A 22,611-nucleotide genomic window follows, 5' to 3' on the forward strand; every position below is an offset into this window, starting at 1 on the left:
GGCGATAACGATACCAACACATCCACATTGACTGACCTTGTGCTCCCTCTGCGACAAACTTCAGAACCACCTCGGTCAAAGGTGTTGAGGCGCAGCGGACGGGAGCACGTGCTTCCAGGCAAGTACAAAGATTTTCACGTTGATAGTACTGGCCTTCCTGGTATCTCACTTTCACAGCCAATCTCCGATGAATCGAGCGACTTCCATGGTTTCCCCGTTGACGATACCACTGGTGGACCGAGCGACAACGACGTTCTAGTGGCATTAGCATCTGGCATGAATGGCGAATTAGGAGACGACCCCGTTTCTCATCAAGAAGCATTGGCTCGGGACGATAGCAATGCGTGGAAGCTTGCCATGCAAGAGGAGTTCGACGCACTGGCGGACAATAAAACCTGGACCCTCACCAAGCTACCGAAGGTAAGGAAGGCAATCAAGTGCAAAACGAAACATGATGCTGCAGGAGGAGTTCAACGGCACAAGGCGCGACTGGTCATCAAAGGCTACTCACAGCGTAAGGGGGTGGACTACGATGAAACGTGTGCTCCCGTTGTTCGCTATAGTTTGCTGCGATACCTTTTCACCCTGGCTGTCAAGCACGACCTCACGATCGACCAGATGGATGCAGTGACGGTTTTCCTGCAGGGTGACCTCGACGAGGAAATATACATGGAACAGCCCCCATGCTTCGTTGACGGAAGAAGGAAGACCGAGGTGTGCAATTTGAACAAGGCGTTGAACGGCTTGAAGCAGTCTAGCCGAGTTTGGAACCACAAACTGGATGCGGCTCTGCGGCGATTTGGCCTGGTATCAACGCAATACAATCCTTGCGTCTACCTCTGCATTAAAAATGGCAAAATTCTTATTGTTGCTATTTATGTAGACGATTTAATGATATTCAGCAACGACGAGACATGGAAAAATATGCTGAAGCAACAGCTAAGCAACACTTTCCGGATGAAAGATCTGGGACCTGCGAAACACTGTCTTGGCTAACGTTGGATCAAGAAGCCTACATCGAAACGATTTTGAAGCTGTTCAACATGGATCGGTGCAAACCAGTGAAAGTACCGATGAACACTAGCGAGAAACTTTCCAAGGATGCGAGCCCGAAGGATGTTCCGTATCAGGAAGCTGTCGGCTGTCTTATGTATTTGGCGCAAAGCACTCGACCGGACATACTGTTCACCGTGAATACCCTCAGTCGGTTCAACAATAATTCAAGTATCAAGCAGTGGAATGCGGTGAAGCATGTTCTGCGTTACTTACGTGGAACTCAAACTTGAAGCTGGTCTACAACAGGCATGCCGATTCAAGCATAGTCGGCTACTGCGACGCGGATTGGAGAAAATCCGCTGCGACAACCAAAGCTGTATTGCAATCACCAAGAGTGGTGGTTATTATCCTCGCACGAAGCATATCGACGTACGCCATCACTACATCAGGGACGCTTTGGATCGTGGTGTGGTGAAACTGGTTTACGTTGGCACGGAGGGGCAGATCGCTGATGGATTACCCAAACCATTGCAGAGGACGAAGTTTGAAGAGAGTCGTACGATGATGGGAATTTCTGCGGCTTGAGGAGGAGTGTTGAAGCGAAGCTGTTAGCAATCGAAGCAAGCCTTGACATTTATACTTAGTTCTTCTCCAAAGACAGACGTCTTTAGGCCGTTCGCAATGCTGTTGTATTTTGTAAGGACTGTTTCAATTTGAAACTAGAACAGAAACGCACCTCTCGCAATGCTGAGTTGCAGTTTCATTATTCGAGCACTATTTTGCACCAGATTTGCAACTGCTCGACTATTCTGTTTTATTTCTGAGCGAGTTTGAAACACGAATGGCACTTTGTTTCGAATTTCTTTGGATGTGTTTAAAGATGTTTCGAAGAGCTTCACAAACAAAAAACGGAGAACTTCTTTTAGAACAGTAAAGTTTATGGAACTTGATGATTACAAACATCTTTTAGAACTGTGCGTTGCGCTGATCGTGTTGCAGTTTTATTTTTGACAGTTTCAAATTATAGAATTGTCGTGTAGTTTAAAACAATTTTGAAACTCGTCATTGCGAACGGCCTTAGCTCTCTACAAATCTTTTAAGTGTGTGTTTACCAACATGACACCGAGGGGTGACTACGGTGTGTCTTCGCCAGACCTAGCAAAGAACCGGTGCGTCGGAGTTAAAATGCTAGCAAAAGTTCAAAAGTAATTAATGCGTTTAAAAGAAGTACTGAAGGTGATTAAAATTAATGATCCGTACTTAATGCTATATCCGAGAAAATTCAACGAGTGAACGCTCACGAATCTTAAAATCGCTGGTTGTGACTCTCTGAAAGCAAAGTTGACAGGTTTTATGTGTCAAACACACAATTCAGAACTTCTTCTTGAAACTTACATGTACAAAATATAATTACAGCATCTAATGATTTAATAATTCCGAAAAATATATATGATTTATAGCGATGTGAGTTACTCTCTGCCTGCAGATTGGATTGTTGATTGCTGCCTAATCATTTCACGAGTACTTACAAAATTGTTTCTTAAACCAATTTGTTTGCCTAAATTGTGAACCGTTCATCGGTAGAGCTACTACTAGCCGGCTCCAGCAGTGTAAACGTCGAGTATCTCCTGTGAAAAATGTGCATTACACAAAACGGGGTCAATGGTGGCGACTATTTATGTTCAACGGTTTTTTTGTTGTTGCAATGCGCAAGCTAACCCTTCACCTTCGAGACAAACCTTCATCTTATGCATGGTAAGTGACGGCATCGCCAAATTCCACGTTGCTTCCAACGTAATCGACGCAAAATTGTTACCACAGACATGATTGGACACAAGCAAGTTTTTAGCACATAGTATTTATTTCCATTCGATTTATCTTCGGCAGCATTCTTTATCTATAAATTCTAGCATATGTTACTTATTAGTTAAGAACAAACACAAAGGCATTGCAATTTGGGACTTGGGACGCTGGGATTACAACGGTATAAACTGGCTTTCGGGTTGTATGGGGTTGTTCCGTGAGAAAGTTATTTTCCCCATTTCGGTGGTCTTCTTTCGCGGGGGGGTTTGTGAAATAAAAACAAATCAGATTCAACAACAATAAAAATGTACCATCAGTGTCAACGAATTTAAGTAACTAGTTAAATATAGATTGGAATGTTTCTGTAATATTGCACCATTGTTCTAAATAAACTATATCACAAAGTCCTTAACAACTACGAATTGTTTCTGTCTTGTTTTTCGTTCCTCTATCTAACGCAGATCTTTATGGTCGGATTGGTTGCGTTTTGTTTCGTACGAACTGGTCAGACTAATCTTGAGAAGTGTACCGGCAATGCTACAGCCCTAGTATTACAATTATTTATGGTTGAGGTTCAACAGCCGAAATCTACTCACTTTTCCAAAACTACTCCCTCATCCGCTCGTAGCTACACACTACTACTAATAGTTAAGCTAACTACCTATCTTTGGAACTTTTGAGTTTTGAGGATCAAGCGTAGAAGGGAGAGAGAGAGGATGCAAGTGGCGACAGGCGGCGGGACCCTAGATGTGCAATTCGGTCACATTGATCCTGTTATGGTTCCAGGCGGGCATTGGGGCCACCGAGTTTCGCCGTCTCCAGGATAGGACCTTCACGACGCTTCTGCTATTGTTTGATTATTTTTTTTCCGGCGAATAGATTTGCAGGTTCAATGGGGGAGGGTGGTTGCGGTGATGTGTGTGTGTGTGTGAGTGTGGTTTTGATCGTGATCGTGGTGGTTGTGGTTGGTGGGTGGATTCATTTGGGTGGGAGTAGAAAATAAACAAAAAATGGAGAAAATAAAAGATCATGTTAATTTTAATGCGCTAGGCGCGGCTGGAATACTTAAAAATCGAGCGGATCAAAAGTCAAAATATTTGTTAAGTAAAAATGAAGAGCAAGCTGGAGCGACCTCAAAGTTGGAAATGGGTTGGAAAGCATTTTAGCTAGTGAGAAAAAGAAAAACTCTTCGAAATGTGTACACAAACGTGATGGAAAAGTCACACTTCATAGTTGAGATTTTTTGCAAATGCAACGCTAAAGAAAATTCCAGCAAAGTCGAGAAAATCATATAAACCAAAGTATTTCCGTTGAAAGCAGAAAATATGCATCAAATTATTCAAATAATGCATTAATGTAAGGATCTTGTGTGTGTAACGATTGTGTGTTGATGGCATACGATATTACATATATAGGACATACGAATAGTTTTGGTTTATTTCCCCTGAACCTAGGGTAGCTGTTCCAGCGGTAGTGAAGTTCCTATAGTTGCGCATTTTATCCAAAAAATGGTGCAAAGCCAAATGTATTTATTTTGTATCGATAGTTCTTCAAAGGTATGGTAGATTAATTTTAAAGGTGTTGTCCTTTTTCTAGTTACACTTCGCCATTTCATGAGCATGAATCTCAAGACTTACGAGGTTTACAAATCTGAAAATTTCAAACTTGCTTCTCCGCAGCAAACAACAAGTAGCAGTTTCAACGACACTGAGAAAACTAGAATTAAGATTTTTATAATATGTTTAGTATGAACGAGCATTTTGAACTTTGCAAATAAATTCATATGAGCAATTCTCTGTCAAATAAGCTAACGACTTGACACGAGCCCCTCCGATTTTGATGAAACTTTCAACATGTCTTCAGTATGGGAGATTATGATTTTTCCGCGAATCACGGGACCATTTTGACTTAAGACTAATTTTGTGAAGAGCTTTGACTGGGTTGGTTTATTTCCTTTAAATTCCGTTATAATTGCTTATCTTTTGACAGATACGCGTATTTCGTCTTCTGCTTGTAGACTTCATCAGTGCTAAGTACTCAACACCACTGAGTGCCTGAGTACTTGGTACTGATGAAGTCTGCAAATAGTAGACGAAATACGCGTATCTGTCAAAAGATAAGCAATTATAACGGAATTTAAAGGAAATAAACCAACCCACTCAAAGCTCTTCATAAAGGGATTCCGTTAAGAGGTTCGACAAATTTAAAGGACTAACTTTGTGTTTTGACGTTTGAATTTTTCAAAAAATTCTAACTCTAAAACCGTTTATTGTATCAAAATTGTGTCTTAGAAGAAGACACTGACTTGAAAAAAAAGCCATATACACTGAAAAAAAAAAAATTTTTGTGAAACAAAAATATAAAATGTGAATTTATTTCAACGTTCGATTTTTTTCTGTGGTGATCTTATGTCATAAGACAATGTATAAAGGTTTTTTTCCTGATCTATTGTAGCATATCCCGTGTCCTTAGTTTAGTGCATTTCGTATTACTCCATCACTATTGAGAAATGGTGAAGTATTCGATTAGTTTACAGTAGTCATTCTCGCATTTATCGCAAGGATCCGACTCTAATTGAAAGGTCCTGCTTTTCATACCCTTCGGAGTTTTGAAACACCCTCCAAAGGCACGCCCCTTTGTCAGTCAAAATTGGATTCCTTAGCAACAAACTTAAGGAACGACACCGATAATGACCATGCATCAGAACCCTAGTCTTAACCACTTCAAACCAGGTTTGATGGAGCCTCACTCGCGAGTTTGAAACGAGCCGAGCGAAGCATTTTTCTGATGAGTAGTATGTCTACTGCCAAATCATTCCACTGTGCTTCAGAGCTTGTGAGCCTAGGCGGATAAAATAAGAGTGAGGTTTGCTGCCACTCATGTTCATGTTTTCTATCACACGGTCTTAAGGTACGTTTAGACTATCTGATTTGAGCGGACTGCTCGATAATTTTGTCGGATGCAATGTTCGGATGCGTTCACACTTTTTCGACAGGATGATTGAATTTGACGTTTGATTTGTCGTTTGCGTTTAATTTTCACTCGACTCACCCAGCAAAATAGCCGCAAGTTTGGTGAAAATATTGTTTTATTGGATTTGAACCGCTAAAGAACGCTTGATTTGTGTTTTGTGTTTTGATGGCATCCAGCAGCAACCCTAATACAATATGTATGGTTATTTTGCTGATCACATCAGGGTATCATCCAAACAATTTGTGGAATAGTTCAATCATTTGGGTTATCGTTCGGGTATGGTATTTTTATTAGGGAAGGTAACTATTCAATAATGTCGTGTGTATGGTTTGACTGATTTTTATTTTCCAGTGTGATCGACGGAAGATGCTGTAATGACTTTGATCATGGCATGGTCACCAAAATAGTGTTTATATAATACGAAGCATGTATTGTATAAGAATAAGCATGCCAGACAGCAGAGCCTACTAAGATTTTTTTTAGAGCTTCAGAGAGGTTTGGAGATCTACTGAGAAATTTGTTGAGCATAAGGGTAGTTCGTAGATCTTGAGAACAGAACTACAAACGAATTGAAAGAAATTTGCAGAAATTCCTAAAAAAAAATCACAAGAGAGATCATATATCTTCAGATATATGTTCATAGAAATTTTCAAAACTTCAAGCAAGCTAAAATATTTTCAGATCAATATGTAAAACTATAAGCGAAATTTTGCAAATCTTCAGGGAAATTCGCATAACTTCACCCGACCAGGAACCGATAGCTAATCGATAACAAATGAATAACGACTGTTCCAGAAAGTATAAGCACACCTTATTTTAACGGTCACTTTGAATATAATGAAATATTTCAACATGTTTTGGCTGCGTCCTTTTGTTTGCTCATTTCTGAATGACATAGCATCAAAAAAGTGCTCAGTTTTGTGTTTCCTGTCAAAATGCGTGGTCTTACTCCGGAACAACGAAAAAGTATCGTGCACAAATGGTGCACTGTGAGCGGACTCTTCTTGAGAAAATTGGCCAAGGAAGAGGGTGTAAGCGTCGGAGCGGTACGGACTGCGATTAAAAAAATATAGAGAACAGTGTACGTTTGAAGATGCGCCGATGTAGGTCCGGATATCGATAAAAAGATCAGGGATGCCTACAAACGAAAACCAGCGACTTCCGTTCGGGATGTTGCGAAAAAACTAGGGACCTCGTCGAGTAACGTCATGCGTGTCAAAGAAAGACTTGGGCTAAAAACATACCGGAAGCAAAAAAACCCAAAAGGAACCCAAAACAGGCCGCGTCCGTGAAACCACGGGCCCGCAAACTCTACGATTCGTTATTGTGTCGAAATTCTGGGTGTATAATAATGGTCGACGAAACGTACGTGAAACTAGATTACAAAACGCTTCCCGGACCACAATTCTATACTGTAAGCGAAGGCAAGGACATCCCCGAAACGGAGAAGGCAATTTTTACCGAAAAATTCGGTAAGAAGGTTATGGTTTGGCAGGCAATATGCGAGTGTGGTAAAACATCTAGTCCGTACATCACAACGGAGACAATGAACACTAAAAAATACGTTAAGGAATGTCTCCAGAAGCGATTATTGCCGATGATCAGGCAGCACGAAGGTCAAGTAGTATTTTGGCCTGATTCGGCGTCATGTCATTACGCAAACGACACTTTAGAATGGTACAAAAGTCAAAATGTATGTTTCGTCCCGAAAGACATGAATCCGCCGAAGTGCCCGGAGGCACGGCCAATCGAGACTTTTTGGGCTTTAACCAAAGCAAAGTTTTGAAAATTAATAAAACCAGCGGACGACATCCGCTTTCTGAAAAATGTGAGATCTTCATAAAAATTCGTTACATGTCAGAAAAGTACCTAAATTCCAAAAACAAATCGCAGCGAAGTACAAAAGTACAAGATTTGCAGAACTCCACGGAAGTTGGAAATAGATAGATCTGAAGAACTTCAGAGAATTCCGTAAACCTTATGGGAAGTCTGAAGAACGTCAGAAAGTTCATAAGTTTTTTAAAAAAATTGCAAAACTTTTGCAAAACTCACAGAACTTCGGGAAAGTTCGCCGATCTTTAGAAGTACTTACACAACTTCAGAGAAATTCGTTAATCTTCAGATAAATTTTTAAAACTTCAGCGAAATTCAGTAGATCTTTAGAGCAGAAAGTTTACAGTACTTCAGAAAACTTCGCAAAATTTGTAAGAAATTTTAGGAACTTCAGAAAAGTTTAGAGGGTGGATCGTGAATGTCCTGAAAAATCTGCAGATCTTTAAATAAATTTTCAGAATTTTATTTTGGTTCTTGGATTTTAAGAGAAATATTTGCACAGCCTCACAAAAAAATAGTAAAACTTCAGAAAACTTCCGGAAACCTAAAAAATTTCTAGATAATCTTTTAATTCTTAAGGAAATTGTGTAGATGTTCAGAGATATTTGCAGACCCAAGTAACAATTTTGGTTTTATGCGAGTTCTGTAGACCATGATTTAGACTTGTAGAATGCTTTAAAACCACTTTAAAACTTAAAATGTTACTTGGGGATATTCATTGAATCATGAAAACCTACAGAACTTTCGAGAAGTTCGTAGATTATTTAAAGTTTTGTGAACATCAGAGATAATTGTTGATCTTTAAGGATCTTAAATCTGCAGGGATTCAGGAACTTTGTAGATTTTTAGGAAAATTTGCAGAACTTCTGAAGAACGCATAGAACTTCAAAGAAATCTGTAGAACTACAGATAAATTTGCAGATCTTCAGAAAAGTTTGTTGATATTTAAAGATATTTTACCAGAGAATAGAAACAAAACTACGTCCGAAAGTCTTCAAAGAAATATGCAGAATTGAGTTCTTAACAGAAATTTTCAGAACTCAAATAATCATGTAGATCTTTAGAGATCTTTTCCCACTAGCTTGTCGAAAGTTGGTATGGCTTCCCTTCATATTGCAGCTCTTGAAGGACAAGATTAGCCAGATCCCTGCCGGTGTTCCTCCTGAGCAACCATTTCCTACTCCACAAAGTTCACCGTCTCCTTCTCATTTTATTTAAAATAATAAAAGCAAATACGCCTGGCAAAGCTAGAGCAATTTTCCGGTAATTCATGTTGGAAGTATTTACTTTTGATTCCTGATACAGTTTGTTTTGAAATCTAAATTGACAGTTCTTTCGACACGTGCAAGCAGTGTGAACACCAGCAAACAGGGGGGGTTCGTCAAAGTGTGTCGAAAGTAAATTCGAGCAGATTTTTCATTATGGCGGCGGTTAAAATCAGACCAAGAAATCAGATAGTCTAAACGGACCTTTACTTTCACTCTGGGTGAACTCTAAGCTTCTTGCGTTTTTCAAAAAATTCATCCGGAGTCTCGAAAAGCGCACCTCAAGTCAATTCATCTTCTTGCTGAAGTTCACTCTCCCTCTCTCACGAGGAGTTTTTGTTTACTTCTTCCATATTCCTGCAGCCACTCACTCGAAGTGAGGGCTGGCTAAACTCGCAGGACAAGAGTGTTTTAAAACGTCCACCCAGACAACCAGAATGCACGTATATTCAAAGTTGTTTTCTTGATATACAAACATATATACAAACAAACAATTCGTATAGAATGAAAAGAAATGGCTTATACCTACAAAAGTAGAGGCCATATACGTGCATATTTTAATTTAATTTTAAACGAGTTGATTTAACGTCATATGCGATTTAATCTGTAATAACAAATTCATTTTGAAAAGTCTTACGATGTAATCCAATTTAATTTGTGATACAGTACGACGGAAAAATGAGGCATCGCAAATAAGTCGGAAATTTGCATTCTATACGATTTAACTTAAACATAATGCGAGGTATGGCATTCTTATATGCGATTTTGACTTACACTGTAGCAATTTACGATACTGTTTGTACATTATTATACGACTTCTGGTTGTCTGGGCAGTGAGTTTGAGGAGTTTCAGCAAGCCTGCTTCAAACTAGGGAACAACGAATAGAACATTAGGAATCACATAGATGAAGACTAACTAACTCATTTTTCCCTTGTTGCAAGATCATCCTCAGTGGACAAAACCGAGTTTTGTCACTATCAACAAGGCATAAAAAGTAACAAGGACTGAGATGTGTTCCTTGGATTACTGAAAAATCCTGTACCCCTAGTTTGAAGTAGTCAGGACTAGGAATTGGTGGCAGATCTTACATCCCGTAACGTACCACGAAAAGGTGATCTACCCACGATACGGAGCATCCAAGATGGAGCAATTTTAAATGAGGGGGTTAGAAGGAAAGTGGTGTAAGTGACTTTGATTGACTTTCTCTTTCGTTAATAATTCAGCTGCAAACACATTCCTTGATTCGTGTGCCATTCTGGATGCTAGATGAGACCTCTTTTATCAAACTATGTGGCAGAAATAGTGCAAAATCCGTGTTATAAAGCTGTGGCTGTCAAAAGAGAAAGTAGATGAAGAGAATCGATCAAAGTCACTTACACCCCTTTCCTACGAAGTTGGCGTTGAGGAGCGTTGATCCTTAGCAACATAGGACAATCTATCTCGCCTGTCAATAGATCGCAAATGAACAAGCTTCTTATACTGACCCTTCTGATGGAGAGCGTTTCCAAATGAATTAGTTTACATCGCGCTGGGTACGGCAGCTGTTGCAAAGCGTATCTAATGAAGCTTCTCTGCACCCTTTCGATACGCAAGTCTTGACAGGTATGGACATGGTACGGCACCCAAATGGGACAGGCATATTCCAGAATACTCCGAACACTCCGAACTGTTGCGTCTGATAAATCCTAGGACAGCAAACGCTTTGGCCGTGGTCATGGAAGTGTGGCCATTGAAACGAAGCTTGCTGTCCACAATCACTCCCAACTCATGGATTGAATCTGTACGCTCAAGAGCAACATTATTCATGTAGTACTCATTTCCGATGGAAGTTTGACGGAGCGTGAACGAAATAGTTTTACACTTGTTAATATTAACCGACATACCATTTACAACGCGCCATCTGTGCATGTGGTATCGGCTTGAAGTGCACAGCAGTCCAATGATGACGTTATGGTCCGAAAGATCTTCAAATCATCCGCAAATAATAATTTCTCCGATTTCAACCGGGAGCACAGATCATATATAAAACATATATGTGCAACCAGAAAGTTGCCGGATTCTGCTTGAGATCGGTTTGAACACGGTTTGCATATTCACGACAGCAAAGTAATTGATTTTCCTTTAATAGATGTTCAACGTATTGAAGGTGAATCCTGTTCTCCTCTGACAGGCATCGAAGAAACCGCTGTCGAGCTTTGCGTAAAACATTGCGCTGGTTTAGCAACTCTGCAGTCCACCAGGGTTGCCTGTCGGAGACGAATGGTCAACTTTTTTTTACGAGGAACCAACTCACTCAGTATGGTATGAAGTTTATCATAGAATATAGCAACTACCCTATTCACAGAAACACCATTCAGTAGATCGTTCCCCTCGACAGAAGAAATAGCATTATTCAATGCCTCGTAGGTGCAGCGCTTGAAATCGAAGCAGTATTCATCGACCTGCTCTGCAGAAGAATGGTGCTCGTTGTTAAGGCTAATTTCTAACTGCAAGATGAATGGTCTGTGGTGGTGGTCGATTCTCAGAATTGGCAACGGAGGTTCGATAAGGGAGACTGCTCGATTTGGCATTCGTAAGTGAGAATGCTAAATCGAGCAGTGTCTCATTTGTATTCAGCAGTGTGTTGACTTGATGCAGTTTGTTGGAAATCATGGATTCGGTAAGTGCCAACTCATTTTCTGTAGAAGCGTTTATCGGCAAAAAAAACCATGAACATCTTCGACAAACCGCCACTGTAGGTTTGGTAAGTTGCAGTCGCCTAGAATGACAACTGCGTCGAATTCTGACGCTATTTCAAGAATTTGTAATACCGATGTGGAATGCAAAGCGTAACAACTGGGATCGGTATTTGGTGGTAGATAGATGCCACAAACATAGATGCATTGTCGAGGGAGTTTGATGCACACCGCGATTTGTTCCAAGCTGTCACAGTTATTAAGTGAAACTGATTTGCTTAGGAGTGAAATCTTGACAGCTATAAGGACGCCTCCACCACGTCCATGCTGACTAGTGGAAGCATTCCGATCACATCGAAAGGTGGAGTAATTGGTTGCCAGTTCCGAATCAGCAATGTATTGGCGTGGAGCCATGTTTCGGTCAATACCACAACATTGTAGTCACAAGAAGTAACAGTGAGCATAAAATCGTTCGTCTTGGTTATCATACCTCTAACATTCTGGTAGTAGACAGTCAAAGATGATGGTTGTATAGAGGGAGAAACAGTTATCGAGGTCGTAGAGAAGCATGGTGTGGTATTACTTTCAACTGTTGATCCGGTTCCGACGACGTCACAATCTTTTGGATGCACGTCTGATTGGGTTGAGAGGGATTGCTCAGTAGCGGTTGATTGCTACTCGCGGCGTCCTGGTTAGAATGGTACAACATTGACGAAATCGGGCCAGCAAGATTTACTAGTGATGGTACTTGTGAAGCTTGGATTGTCGATCGTCGATACTTTGAACAACACAAAGTTTCTTCGACGGTTGCTCGAGGTTGAGTTAGAAACTAAGCGATGGCAGGAGAAGACTTCTCGGCACCACCCGGTTGATATATGTAGTTTGCTACGTTGACATCAGTCGTAGAAGGGTCGAATGGTTTAACGTAAAATTGTTTCGTAGCTGGTGCTTTAGGCGGCAACAAAGCGGGAGCAACATGAGGAGGCATCAAAGGATGGACGATGAAATACTCAACTGAGCACCTGCAGTAGTGACGTTGTGACTTTCAAAAGTTTCTCGTGATTCACCATCTACAGCGGTACAATGTCGAAGATATGAATACAACTCCCTACAGGTCCCGTTTCAAGCACAACTTAAATACAATAAACAGGGCGACCCCGGCGTAGTGGTAAGCATCCATACCCCTCACGCCAAAGTCACGAGTTCAAATCTCACTCCCGGACAAGTCACCAATGACCCAAGAGTGTTAAAGTGAAAAAAGTTATAGAGTTAGTATTTTTTTTTTAAATGCCTATATGAAAACACATACACCCTTTTCAAAAATTAGTCTTGAATGAAAATGGTCTCGTGATCTGTGGAAAAATCATAATCTACAATGCAGAAAACATCTTAAAAATTTTCGTTCAGATCGGAAAGAGTCGTACCTTCACCTGGAAATGCTTATATGTTTTCCATAGTAGGCTTATGCAAATTTTGTTCTCAGTAGATGATCGCCTACAGCGGCGGTCCTTCCTGAGTAGTCACCAGCACAAACTGCTTGCTTGATTGACCAATCGATTTTGGGACCTATGTGATTCCATTTCTAATCTCTAACCCGATGGACTTCTGCTACCAGAGGGAGGAAATCGATGTTGGCGTACTCTTGAATAAGGTTTTTAGCTTTTTCAAGGATGAAAATGTTTCAGGTTTCTCCGTATGTCTTTTATAGCTGATGGCTCTGCTAAGTGCTGCAGTCGTCAGTAAGAAATGAAACGTAATAACACCAGTTTCTACACATGTAGCCAAGGTAGGTGAAGGAACAAGGAACTTCCCAAGAAGCCAGAGCTCTGCCCGATCGAAAAATGTTGGGCCATCGGCAAGTGGAACCTGAAGAAGACCCAAAAACCTGTTGGAAGCGAGAAGCAGTTTAAGGCAAACTGGCGTTCTGCGGCGAACAAAGTACACGAGGTTGCGGATTCGGTCAACCGGAAACTTTGCTTGAAAAATATTTTGATTTTTTAATTAAAAAAAAATGATCAATTTACACGCATTCTTGTTTGACCAAATTTCGATCGTAACACCCTTTAGAAAGTAGAACAGTGTTAGGAACGACTTCAGGGATCAGTAAGGGTATGCCTTTGAGGTCCCGATAGTCGCTAGCACATAGCGACCGAGTCAAAAAAGCAGACCATGCTGGGAGCGACTTATTCGATTCCCGGTCCTTTCGAAAATAGTTCCCTAGATGAAAATTCCGCGTTTATACAAAATCATGCAATGGTATAGGAAGATCATGGAAGTAGTTAATGGTGCTTACTTATAAAATGTCTCCCATCAAGAATAGTCAAGCATTTTTTTAAGGACAGACTTGAGAAGTCTCACTACTCCATTATTAAAGGGTGTCCACAGTTAAATTGCATCAATTCCAAAAAGCTGTAATATTTTGCCCTTCGAGTTAGTTTTAATGAAATTTTGGGTGAGATGACCTCAGCGTGTATTGTTTACATTGCACGAGTTTCATTGTGAAAATTCTAGTAGTTTAGAAAATGGAGTCGAAGGAACAGCGCGTGCGCGGGAAAATTTTGCACACTCGCCTCAACAACCCACATCTTTCGCACCAACAATCTACTGTTTCGGAGATCGTTTAACGGTCGATCGGAAGCAAGTGAGTGGAAGAAAAAGTTTCGTGCAAGAAACGAGCAATGAACGCGGGCACGTAAGCTGTACAAACAAATGTTGACAAAACCACACGGCTGTATCACGGACGTTGAAACAAATGTAAAAGCGGACTTCAAACAAATGTGACTGCGAAAGACAAGTTCAGAGTTCCTTAGGAAACAACAGTGTCGAAGTTCCCAAAGAAATTCATGATTTGGCAGGTGATTTGTTCGTGCGGAAAACGGAGCAACTATAACAGTAAATGGCCAAGTCAATGAGTGCCTGAAGAAACGACTTCCTCCAATTTTTGGGCCGAATCTAGTTTCTTGTCACTACTCATAGCACGTTCTGGAGTTGGCGAATGGGGTCTATTTTGTGCCGAAAGATCTCAATCCCCCAAATACACCGAAGTTGCGGCCGATCGAAAGATACTGGGTAATGAAGCACGAACTCCGCAAGCATCCTAAAGTTGTCACTACGAAGCAGGAAATGTTGAAATCATGGTTGAAAGCAGCAAATAATGTCGATCAACCGTTGTACAAAACCTTATGGGTGGAGTTTAGAAGAAAGTTCGGGCATTTGAATTAGGTGAAGAAATAGAGTGAAATAAAGATACGTAAAGCAAGCTTATATATAGTATTACATTCCATGGAAGTTTCGTGAAAATCGGTTTAGAGACTAATTTTTGGCGAGTACTTCTAAGTTATGCAATTTAACTGTGGACACCCTTTAAATTGAATAATCAATTAAAGAAGATTTTCAAATTCTCAAATATCAGTTGAAGCAGCAAGTTAATATATTATGTAGATTATCGGAACAACGGTTAAATATATTAGCAGTTTGCTAGGATATTTGGTGACTTAATACTAATACCCCTATCAGATGACCAATTATGTGCAGAGTCGACCAATTGCTTTAGTGCTTAACATGATGATATTATTTACAATAACATTAACATTAACTTTGACTTACTTTGCAATTACAACTTAAAAGTGAGTATGAACATACAACAACTTACAGTTAACCTACTCGATAGCACCCTTCACCATAATGAACTAGTAAGCATTTCCTGCTTTGGCTCACCTAAACAATTGATTTTCTTCTTAATCTCTCCAAATGTGATGAAAATTTGCAAACCTAACTACAGGATATTCCGAGTTACGTGATTCATGCATGCATTTAAAAATCAGGAGTTAGTCACTTTACAGGTTAAAACAAATGTTTTGAAATTCGTACTGTTACTTGCGGTGCTTGTGTTGGGTTACTCGTTTTATTGGATTAGTTTGTTTTTAACAGGGTTTATACTAGTTATTGGAAGATGTATCAAACACAGTTGCTAATAGGAATAGTAGAGGGTAAGTTTTTTTTTTCTCGAAACGAACTACAAAACTGTTAATAAGAGTTGCAATAAAAACCTGTATTTTTCGACTTTCATGTGCGTCGATATCGCAATCGTTACGTAGGTAACCGATATCTCCGGACTTGATCTTTTATTTTCGTTCCAACATCACCGAGTTGGCAGTATGTTAGTTGTGTTAGTTTCGACGGGTGGTGAAATGGAAAATGGACACATTAGCGGTATGATACGGACAATTGAGACGCTTGGAATCACTGATTCACACGAGAATAGGGGTGCTCGGGAAATGTACAGAAGTTCTTGTTTTCAATGGAAATTTTACTGTGTTTTGAGTTGTCTAGCATGTATCGACTGCTGTCGATTGTACGAGGCGCGTCCTGTCGCGATGGAATGTCATTGAATGCAACGATTGTGAAACCAAGAGATAGAGGAGAGCATGTATCAGGAACTCAAACCAAATCATATAAAACGTACAGAATGTAAATTGTAAAATCCAGAGTAGAGGGTAAATAATTTCTTAAATTAACGTAAACCAAAGCACACAACATTACACACACAGAAACTAAAAATGGATTTTTTTTTTCTCAGCCAATTGCTTCAGATAGGCAGAATTCCAATGGCGGGAAAAACGGTTAACAGGAAATCATAAGAGCATCTTCAAACAAACAACGATAAAGCAAGAGGTTACAGAGAACACCAAACCGAACCAGAACTAGCAATCAACATTAACAGAAAAACTAAAGTAAATAAACAAACAAACAACATCAGCAACAACGACACTTAAAACAACACAGTTATAGAAAGAATAGAGGGGAAGAGTTGAAGAACAAGAATGAGCAGTTTCTAGAACTTTTCGGGGAACTAGAGGAGGTGGGGAAATTTCCGGGGTTTGGAAAACTAACTGAGGAACCACTAAGGAGACATCTATCAGACGCTTCGCTTAACTCTAGAAGTACTAAGAAGGTATTTGGCTGTGTAGAAGAAGGGACAGAAAGATGCCAGATAGCCGGCAAAGTAAATGAACGAAAAATGTACTCAAACTTAGATTGAATAATAGAAGAAGAGAACATCGAAATCAACTGTCTGCAATGTATTCTATTAACCGTTTATATGAGTCCTAATGTGGAGAAGAGCAATGATTTTTAGGTTCTAAATTTTCGAATTTGGTTTTGAAAGGTACCCTGAATTTGAGCTATTTCAGAGTTTGGGAGAAGAAGGAGCGTCTCTACTAGTTTTGTTCGTGTTTTTTTTTCTATAACTGTTGGAGGGTTTGAATTGTTTTTAGGATACTGGAGGAAGGGGGCGCTTTTGGGGGAATTTAACACTTTTTGCTTTTGATTCACAGTGAACAGAACTTAGCAATGATTTGGATTGAATGGTTCAAGTAATACTTACGAAGAGCGCGACTCCTTGATGGGCTGCGGTGTTGCCAAACTTTGATTTCGGTTCTTTATCCTGTTGGGAGGGGGAAGAATGTTGTAGAATGTGAGAATATCAGTTGAGACTTTTGAAAACTTGTAAACGGTGTAGTAAGTTCGAATGAATGTTCTTGGGGGCGAAATTCTGAATTTTCAATCCAAAAAATGATAACTTCCTGTACAAAGACTATTTTTACAAGGCGTTTATCAGTGAAATTTATGAATCCAAGCAACTTGCCCCTCGTCGCTCCGTAGTACGGGAAAGGACACAATCATCCCCGGCCATACAACCGGTGCATTTGTTCATGGGCTTGATCTGGAAGAACACTTCGACTTCACTGATCTTCTTCGAAATCTTGAAGCAATGCATTCTTGAAAATCTGAACAAGTTGCGAGGGTGAATCATAGATTGGTATTCCGGTTGAAAACAAGGTCAATACTTACACTTTGACTACAATATCGGGCAGAAGTGCCGTAATTGGTATCAGGAACAGACCCAACCAAAACGCGGGTGACGAGAAAATCATATCATCCATACCGGTGAATACCGCTCCCACCGGTAACGCTGGCCAGATGTTGCTGTGCGTGGAAGGAAAAAACATAGACGTCAATAGTGGAAAAATAGAATTATTCTTCTCTAAGTACAACTTACCTATAAATAAAAATAAACATAAACCACAGCACCATCGAGCCCCAGATGGAGCAATGCGTCAGCCACGTCCAGGAGTTCGTCACCAGACCAGCCTTCAGACACACCGTAACAACTACGTACTGAAATGAGCGATTAGCAATTAGAGCGATCAAAGACAACAGTTACTTTGTGACCCCTCCCCCCTCCAACTTACAGTATAAACTATATTTCCTAACACTAGATAACCACCGTCCCGTCCGTTCCCCCAGATCACGTCACCCTGGTAGGAAAACATTGGCAGCCAGTATAAGATCACCGAGTGGAACAGAGCATTGAAGATCCAGTACCAGAATACTTTAACGTTAAATAGTTGGGCACTTTGGGATGGTTCGTAGAGCCTTGGTTCTCTGTTGGAGGACGGTAGATTTTGATTACGATCAATAAATTCTTCTCATTATTTTGTAGCTCAGCAGTTGTTGATACTCACTTCAGCATTTGCTCCGCGGAGGTCACCTTATCGAAGAGACCCATCGCAAAGGGTGGCAATGCCGTGAAAAACACATTGTACAAACCGATTGTCCATCGTTCGAATAAGATTTGGCCGGACCTATCAGCAAAAATAAGCTTGATTTAGAACAAATTCTACACCTCACGACGAATAATTTAACCCACCATCCGGAGTACATGGCAAACCACAGCTCTATCACGTACAGACAGATGTTCTTGTAGAAGCTGTACAGTATCAACTTGCACATTCGACTGTAGTTCCACGCTCCGTGCACCAGCAGCAACTTTCGCAGATAACTGAACTGTAATTTGGAAAAAAAAATCGAACCGTCAGAGTCAAGTGTGGTGCAACCTCCATCCCAAAACCGTACCTGTGCTATCGAATAGTCGGACGCACAGGCTGCCTGCAGCCCCTCGACGCCGGAGATGCCCACTCCGACGTGGGCCTTTTGGATCATGGCCACATCGTTCGCCCCGTCACCGATGGCCAGCGTGACCGACTTCGTGTTGGTAGTCACCAGGTCTACCACGTCGGCCTTCTGGATCGGCGACACCCGGCAGCAGATGACCGCCTTGCACGAAATGCACAGGTCCAGGAAATCAGTCCTCAAATCACAGCTCAGTGCATACTTTAGCGTTTTGCCGTCCACTATCAGTGCGACGTTGTTCTCCTTCCGCAGCTGGTCGCCGAACTCGGCTATGTGCCTCTGGATGCAGTTTCTTGTGTTCTAAGAAAAAGTGGAAATGTCAGTTAGGTATTAGAAGAAGTAGAACAGAGTGGTGCTTGGACTTGGTTTAGATATTTGGGAAGCAAGTGGCTTCTTGTTAGGCAGAAGTTAACTTAGAAGGACTAGCTGAGAAAGCCCGAGGATCTTGCAAGGGAATTTCTGAGGACTCAGTGGTCTTCCGAGAAAAATATCTGTTGGATCTACAGATCTATTTGCCTACGTTCAGACCTCGAAGGTCTTGCAGATTCTATGGAAAGATACACATAGTTTCGACAGGAAATCTAGATCAACAATAAGGCTGTTCACGAGACAGTTGCGATCAACTAACTTTTTTGTTTACCAATAACTTTTGACAGATCACAGTAGAACTGGCAGTTTATTCTCATATGAATTTCTGCTTTGTTTATATGTTTACATTCAGCACCATTAACACCAGATCACTCACACACTCTAGATTTCTAGCTGTCATTTCCACTGAGAAACGTCTCTTGGATCACCTTATTGAAATAGGCGGAACAACCAAACGTAAACAATGGCTTAAACGCAAATTTCTCGACATTCAAAATACACCCACGCAAATTAACAAAGCCATTCGATAAAGGAAAGGTCCGCTTTCAGAAGCTGGTGTTAGATTGCGTGGATGTTATTTGATTCTCGAGAAATTTGCGTTTAAAGCCATTGTTTACGTTTGGTTGTTCCGCATATTTCAATTGTTGGTCTAGAAATATATGGAGCTTCCTATGGAAATTTAATGGAGTTCAAGAGGAAACATGAAGTGCTCGGTAGTAAAAGATCTATAGGATCAGGCAGAGAGAAACTCTCTGAGAAGATCATCAGAAACTGTAGAGGAAGTTCGCAGAAAACTCCTATACCTTCCGGAGAAGGTTCGGGAAACATGCAGAACAAGTTCTGAGATTATCCAGCGATGATAAAGTTCAGCGCCTTTCAATAAAATTTCAGAACACCCACGGAACACACAGCACCGTACCAACAATCAATACGAAACTAACGATTTTAAAATGGCTCACTACTTGACTAGCCTATTGGTCCCAAGCAAACGATTAACGTAGCCCATTCTAGTCAAAATTCTAGTACTACGCAATGTTTGTTTTGATTCGCTATGAAAGTTTGACAGATAAAATGAGGGGTTATTGGTTTTTCCTATGTTTCGAGGGGTGAATCGATTAGCTTGGGGCCGAAGAGAGTACCAGAGCTGAGCCAAAAAGTTGAGCACGTTATTTCGGGACCGTCTAGTCTTAGAGTTACCTCTATGACCGTACTCAGCAGGTGGCGAAGGTGGCATTTACCACGAATTAATTTCTGAGGGACGGAAAAATGTTCTAATCTTCCTTGAACATCTACAAAGTTCCCTAATCCTTACTTCTTAAAAATTGGTTTACTCCTACGAAGTTTCGCAAATTTTTTCCACGTTCCTTATTTTTTTAAATTTCAGTCAATTTGACCAAGATTTCCGAACATTCATGCCCTTCTCCAAACATCAGGGAAAACTTTGAACCTTTTCTACGAATTTTCTTGAACATCTGGACGAAACTACCCAGTATTTCCAGAATTTCCAAATCAAACCCTGGATTTATAAGAAGTATGTTGAATTTCTACAATACTTCCTTGACATCGATCACGCAGTTTGGCAATGTACGGATAATGACGCCGCCAGAGAGCGACTTTTGAATACCCTCGAGGCCCAAGGAAGACAACCCTATGTTCCTATCAGAGACGTGTTGGAATTCCTTTGTCTTTTGTCTCTCTTTAATAGTTTTTGTTTGTCTTGTCCCCCCGTCTCGATGAGTTTCATCGTCGCCCACTGGTCACCATAGCCGGTCGAACCCCAGACGAAACTAGAACCGCACTACCGTTCATACTGGCGACAACGCTCTGATGAGACAAAGAAACCTTACCCCCAAGCTCCTCCCCTGATTCTATCCTTCGACAATGTACCACTCTAACCTCGAGTATTCGGCCCAACTCCTACTAGACATAGAATTAAGAGAATTTTGTTACAAACAAAGAACAATGAACTATCGGCTCCGTAAAGCTAACGCGATTGAGCCTTCCAAATAAACGAACTAGATAAAAAAATACAATACTCCCTGAGCTTCTGCGAAATTTTCTAAACTTCTACTTCACTGAGTTTCTACAATTTAGGCTGAACTCCTAAAAAGTTCCTTGAACTTAAAAAAAAAATCCCAAGACTTCTATGAAATTTTACGACGTTACTCGAATTACTACATAATTCGCTTGATTTCTACAAAGTTCCCAAAATACCCATAAAGTTTGGTGCACTCCTACGAAGTTCTAGTTTTTTTTTAGATTTTCGATGATTTTCTGCATACTTCCCGGAAGTTAATCAAAGTTTCTTGAATTACTGATCTATTTTAAATCTTAAGAAGTTAAGAAGGCCAAAGAAGTTATTTTATGTTTTAAGAAGTGCCCTGAAGCTTAAGCAAGAACTTTTATGAAGTTTCTTAAAATAAACCAAAGTTCCCATAACTTCAACGATGTTTCCCAAATTTGAATAAAGTTCCCGGTTCTACATAGTTTTCCAAATCTTTACAAAGCACCCTACATTTCTTGAAAATTCTCTGAAGCTCTACGAAGTTCATTAAATTTATTGTATTTTTTTGTTTTTTTGATGTCCTCTGAATATCTAAAAAGTCCCTGATGTAGTTAAAGAACAAAATGAACGTCAACGAAATTTTCCGAATTTCTGCGAATTTCACTAAAAGTTTCTAGAGATCACTAATTTACAACAATGTTTGAAGAAGTTTAACAAAGTTCTTTGCACTTATACAAAACTTGTTGATGTTCTACGGAATTTTTTAATGAAGTGGAGAAGTCTTAAGAAGTTATTTTAAGTTTTAAGAAGTGCCCTGACGTTAAAATATGAACTTTTATAATGTTTTTTTAAAATAAACCGAATTTCCCATAACTCCAACGAAGCTTCACTAACTTGAATGAGGCTCCCAGTTCTAAATAGTTTTCCCGAATTTTTACAAAGCACCCTACATTTCATCATAATTCTGTGAAGCCCTAAATTTATGTTAAATTTCATTGATGCCCTCTGAATATCTAAAAAGTTCCTGATTTTTTAAAAATCTAATGAACATCAACGAAATTTCTCTAAAGTTCGCTTATTTTCAACAATGTTTGAAGAAGTTATACAAAGTTCTCTGGACTTCTACAACACTTGCTGAAGTTCTACAAAATTCTCTGAAGTTCACTGAGCTTCTACAAAGTTTGCTGAGCTTTTACAAAGTTTGCTGAATTTCTATAAAATGTCTACGAAGTTGTTGATGATCTATGGAATTTCCTGATGAAGTGGAGAAGTCTTAAAATTCTGTGAAGCCGTGAATTTATGTTAAATTTTGTTGATGGCCTCTGAATATCTAAAAAGTACGTGAATTTTTTAAAATCTAATGTAGTTAAACAAAACAAAAAAAAAAAACCTGAACGTCAACGAAATTTACCGAATTTCGCTAAATTTCTCTAAAGTTCGCTTAATTTCAACAATGTTTGAAGAAGTTCTACACAGTTCTCTGGACTTAAACAAAACTTGCTGAAGTTCTACAACATTCTCTGAAGTTCACTGAGCTTCTACAAAATTTGCTGAGTTTTTACAAAGTTTGCTGAATTTCTATAAAATATGTTGCTCTCCTATTTAAAAAGTTGTTTGACCTTCTACACAGTTCATTGAACGTCTACGAAGTTTCCAAAGTTCTACGATGTTTCTTGAAGATCTGTGAAGTTCCTCAAAAATTCTACAACGTCCCAT

General features: G+C 40.0%; 1 protein-coding gene across 13 annotated transcripts in view; it reads right to left on the reverse strand.

The window, feature by feature from the left end:
• The window catches only part of ATP8A (ATPase phospholipid transporting 8A1), a 366,350-nt gene that overhangs the window by 56,872 nt on the left and 286,867 nt on the right, over window positions 1-22,611 (reverse strand). For 10 of the 13 annotated variants that reach the window (XM_065233367.1, XM_065233366.1, XM_065233373.1 and 7 more), the window contains 7 exons: window positions 18,465-18,821; window positions 18,259-18,395; window positions 18,074-18,193; window positions 17,801-17,993; window positions 17,608-17,726; window positions 17,400-17,534; window positions 16,933-16,992 (listed from right to left, as the gene is read on the reverse strand). In XM_065233367.1, coding sequence (XP_065089439.1) covers window positions 16,933-16,992; window positions 17,400-17,534; window positions 17,608-17,726; window positions 17,801-17,993; window positions 18,074-18,193; window positions 18,259-18,395; window positions 18,465-18,821 — 1,121 coding nt within the window. The other 3 variants (XM_065233378.1, XM_065233377.1, XM_065233376.1) reach the window with 3 other exon arrangements.

Source organism: Ochlerotatus camptorhynchus, unplaced genomic scaffold (assembly GCF_037179485.1).
Source record: "Ochlerotatus camptorhynchus isolate MF236.1 unplaced genomic scaffold, CSIRO-AGI_Acam_v1.1 ptg000401l, whole genome shotgun sequence".
Lineage (NCBI taxonomy): Eukaryota > Metazoa > Arthropoda > Insecta > Diptera > Culicidae > Ochlerotatus > Ochlerotatus camptorhynchus.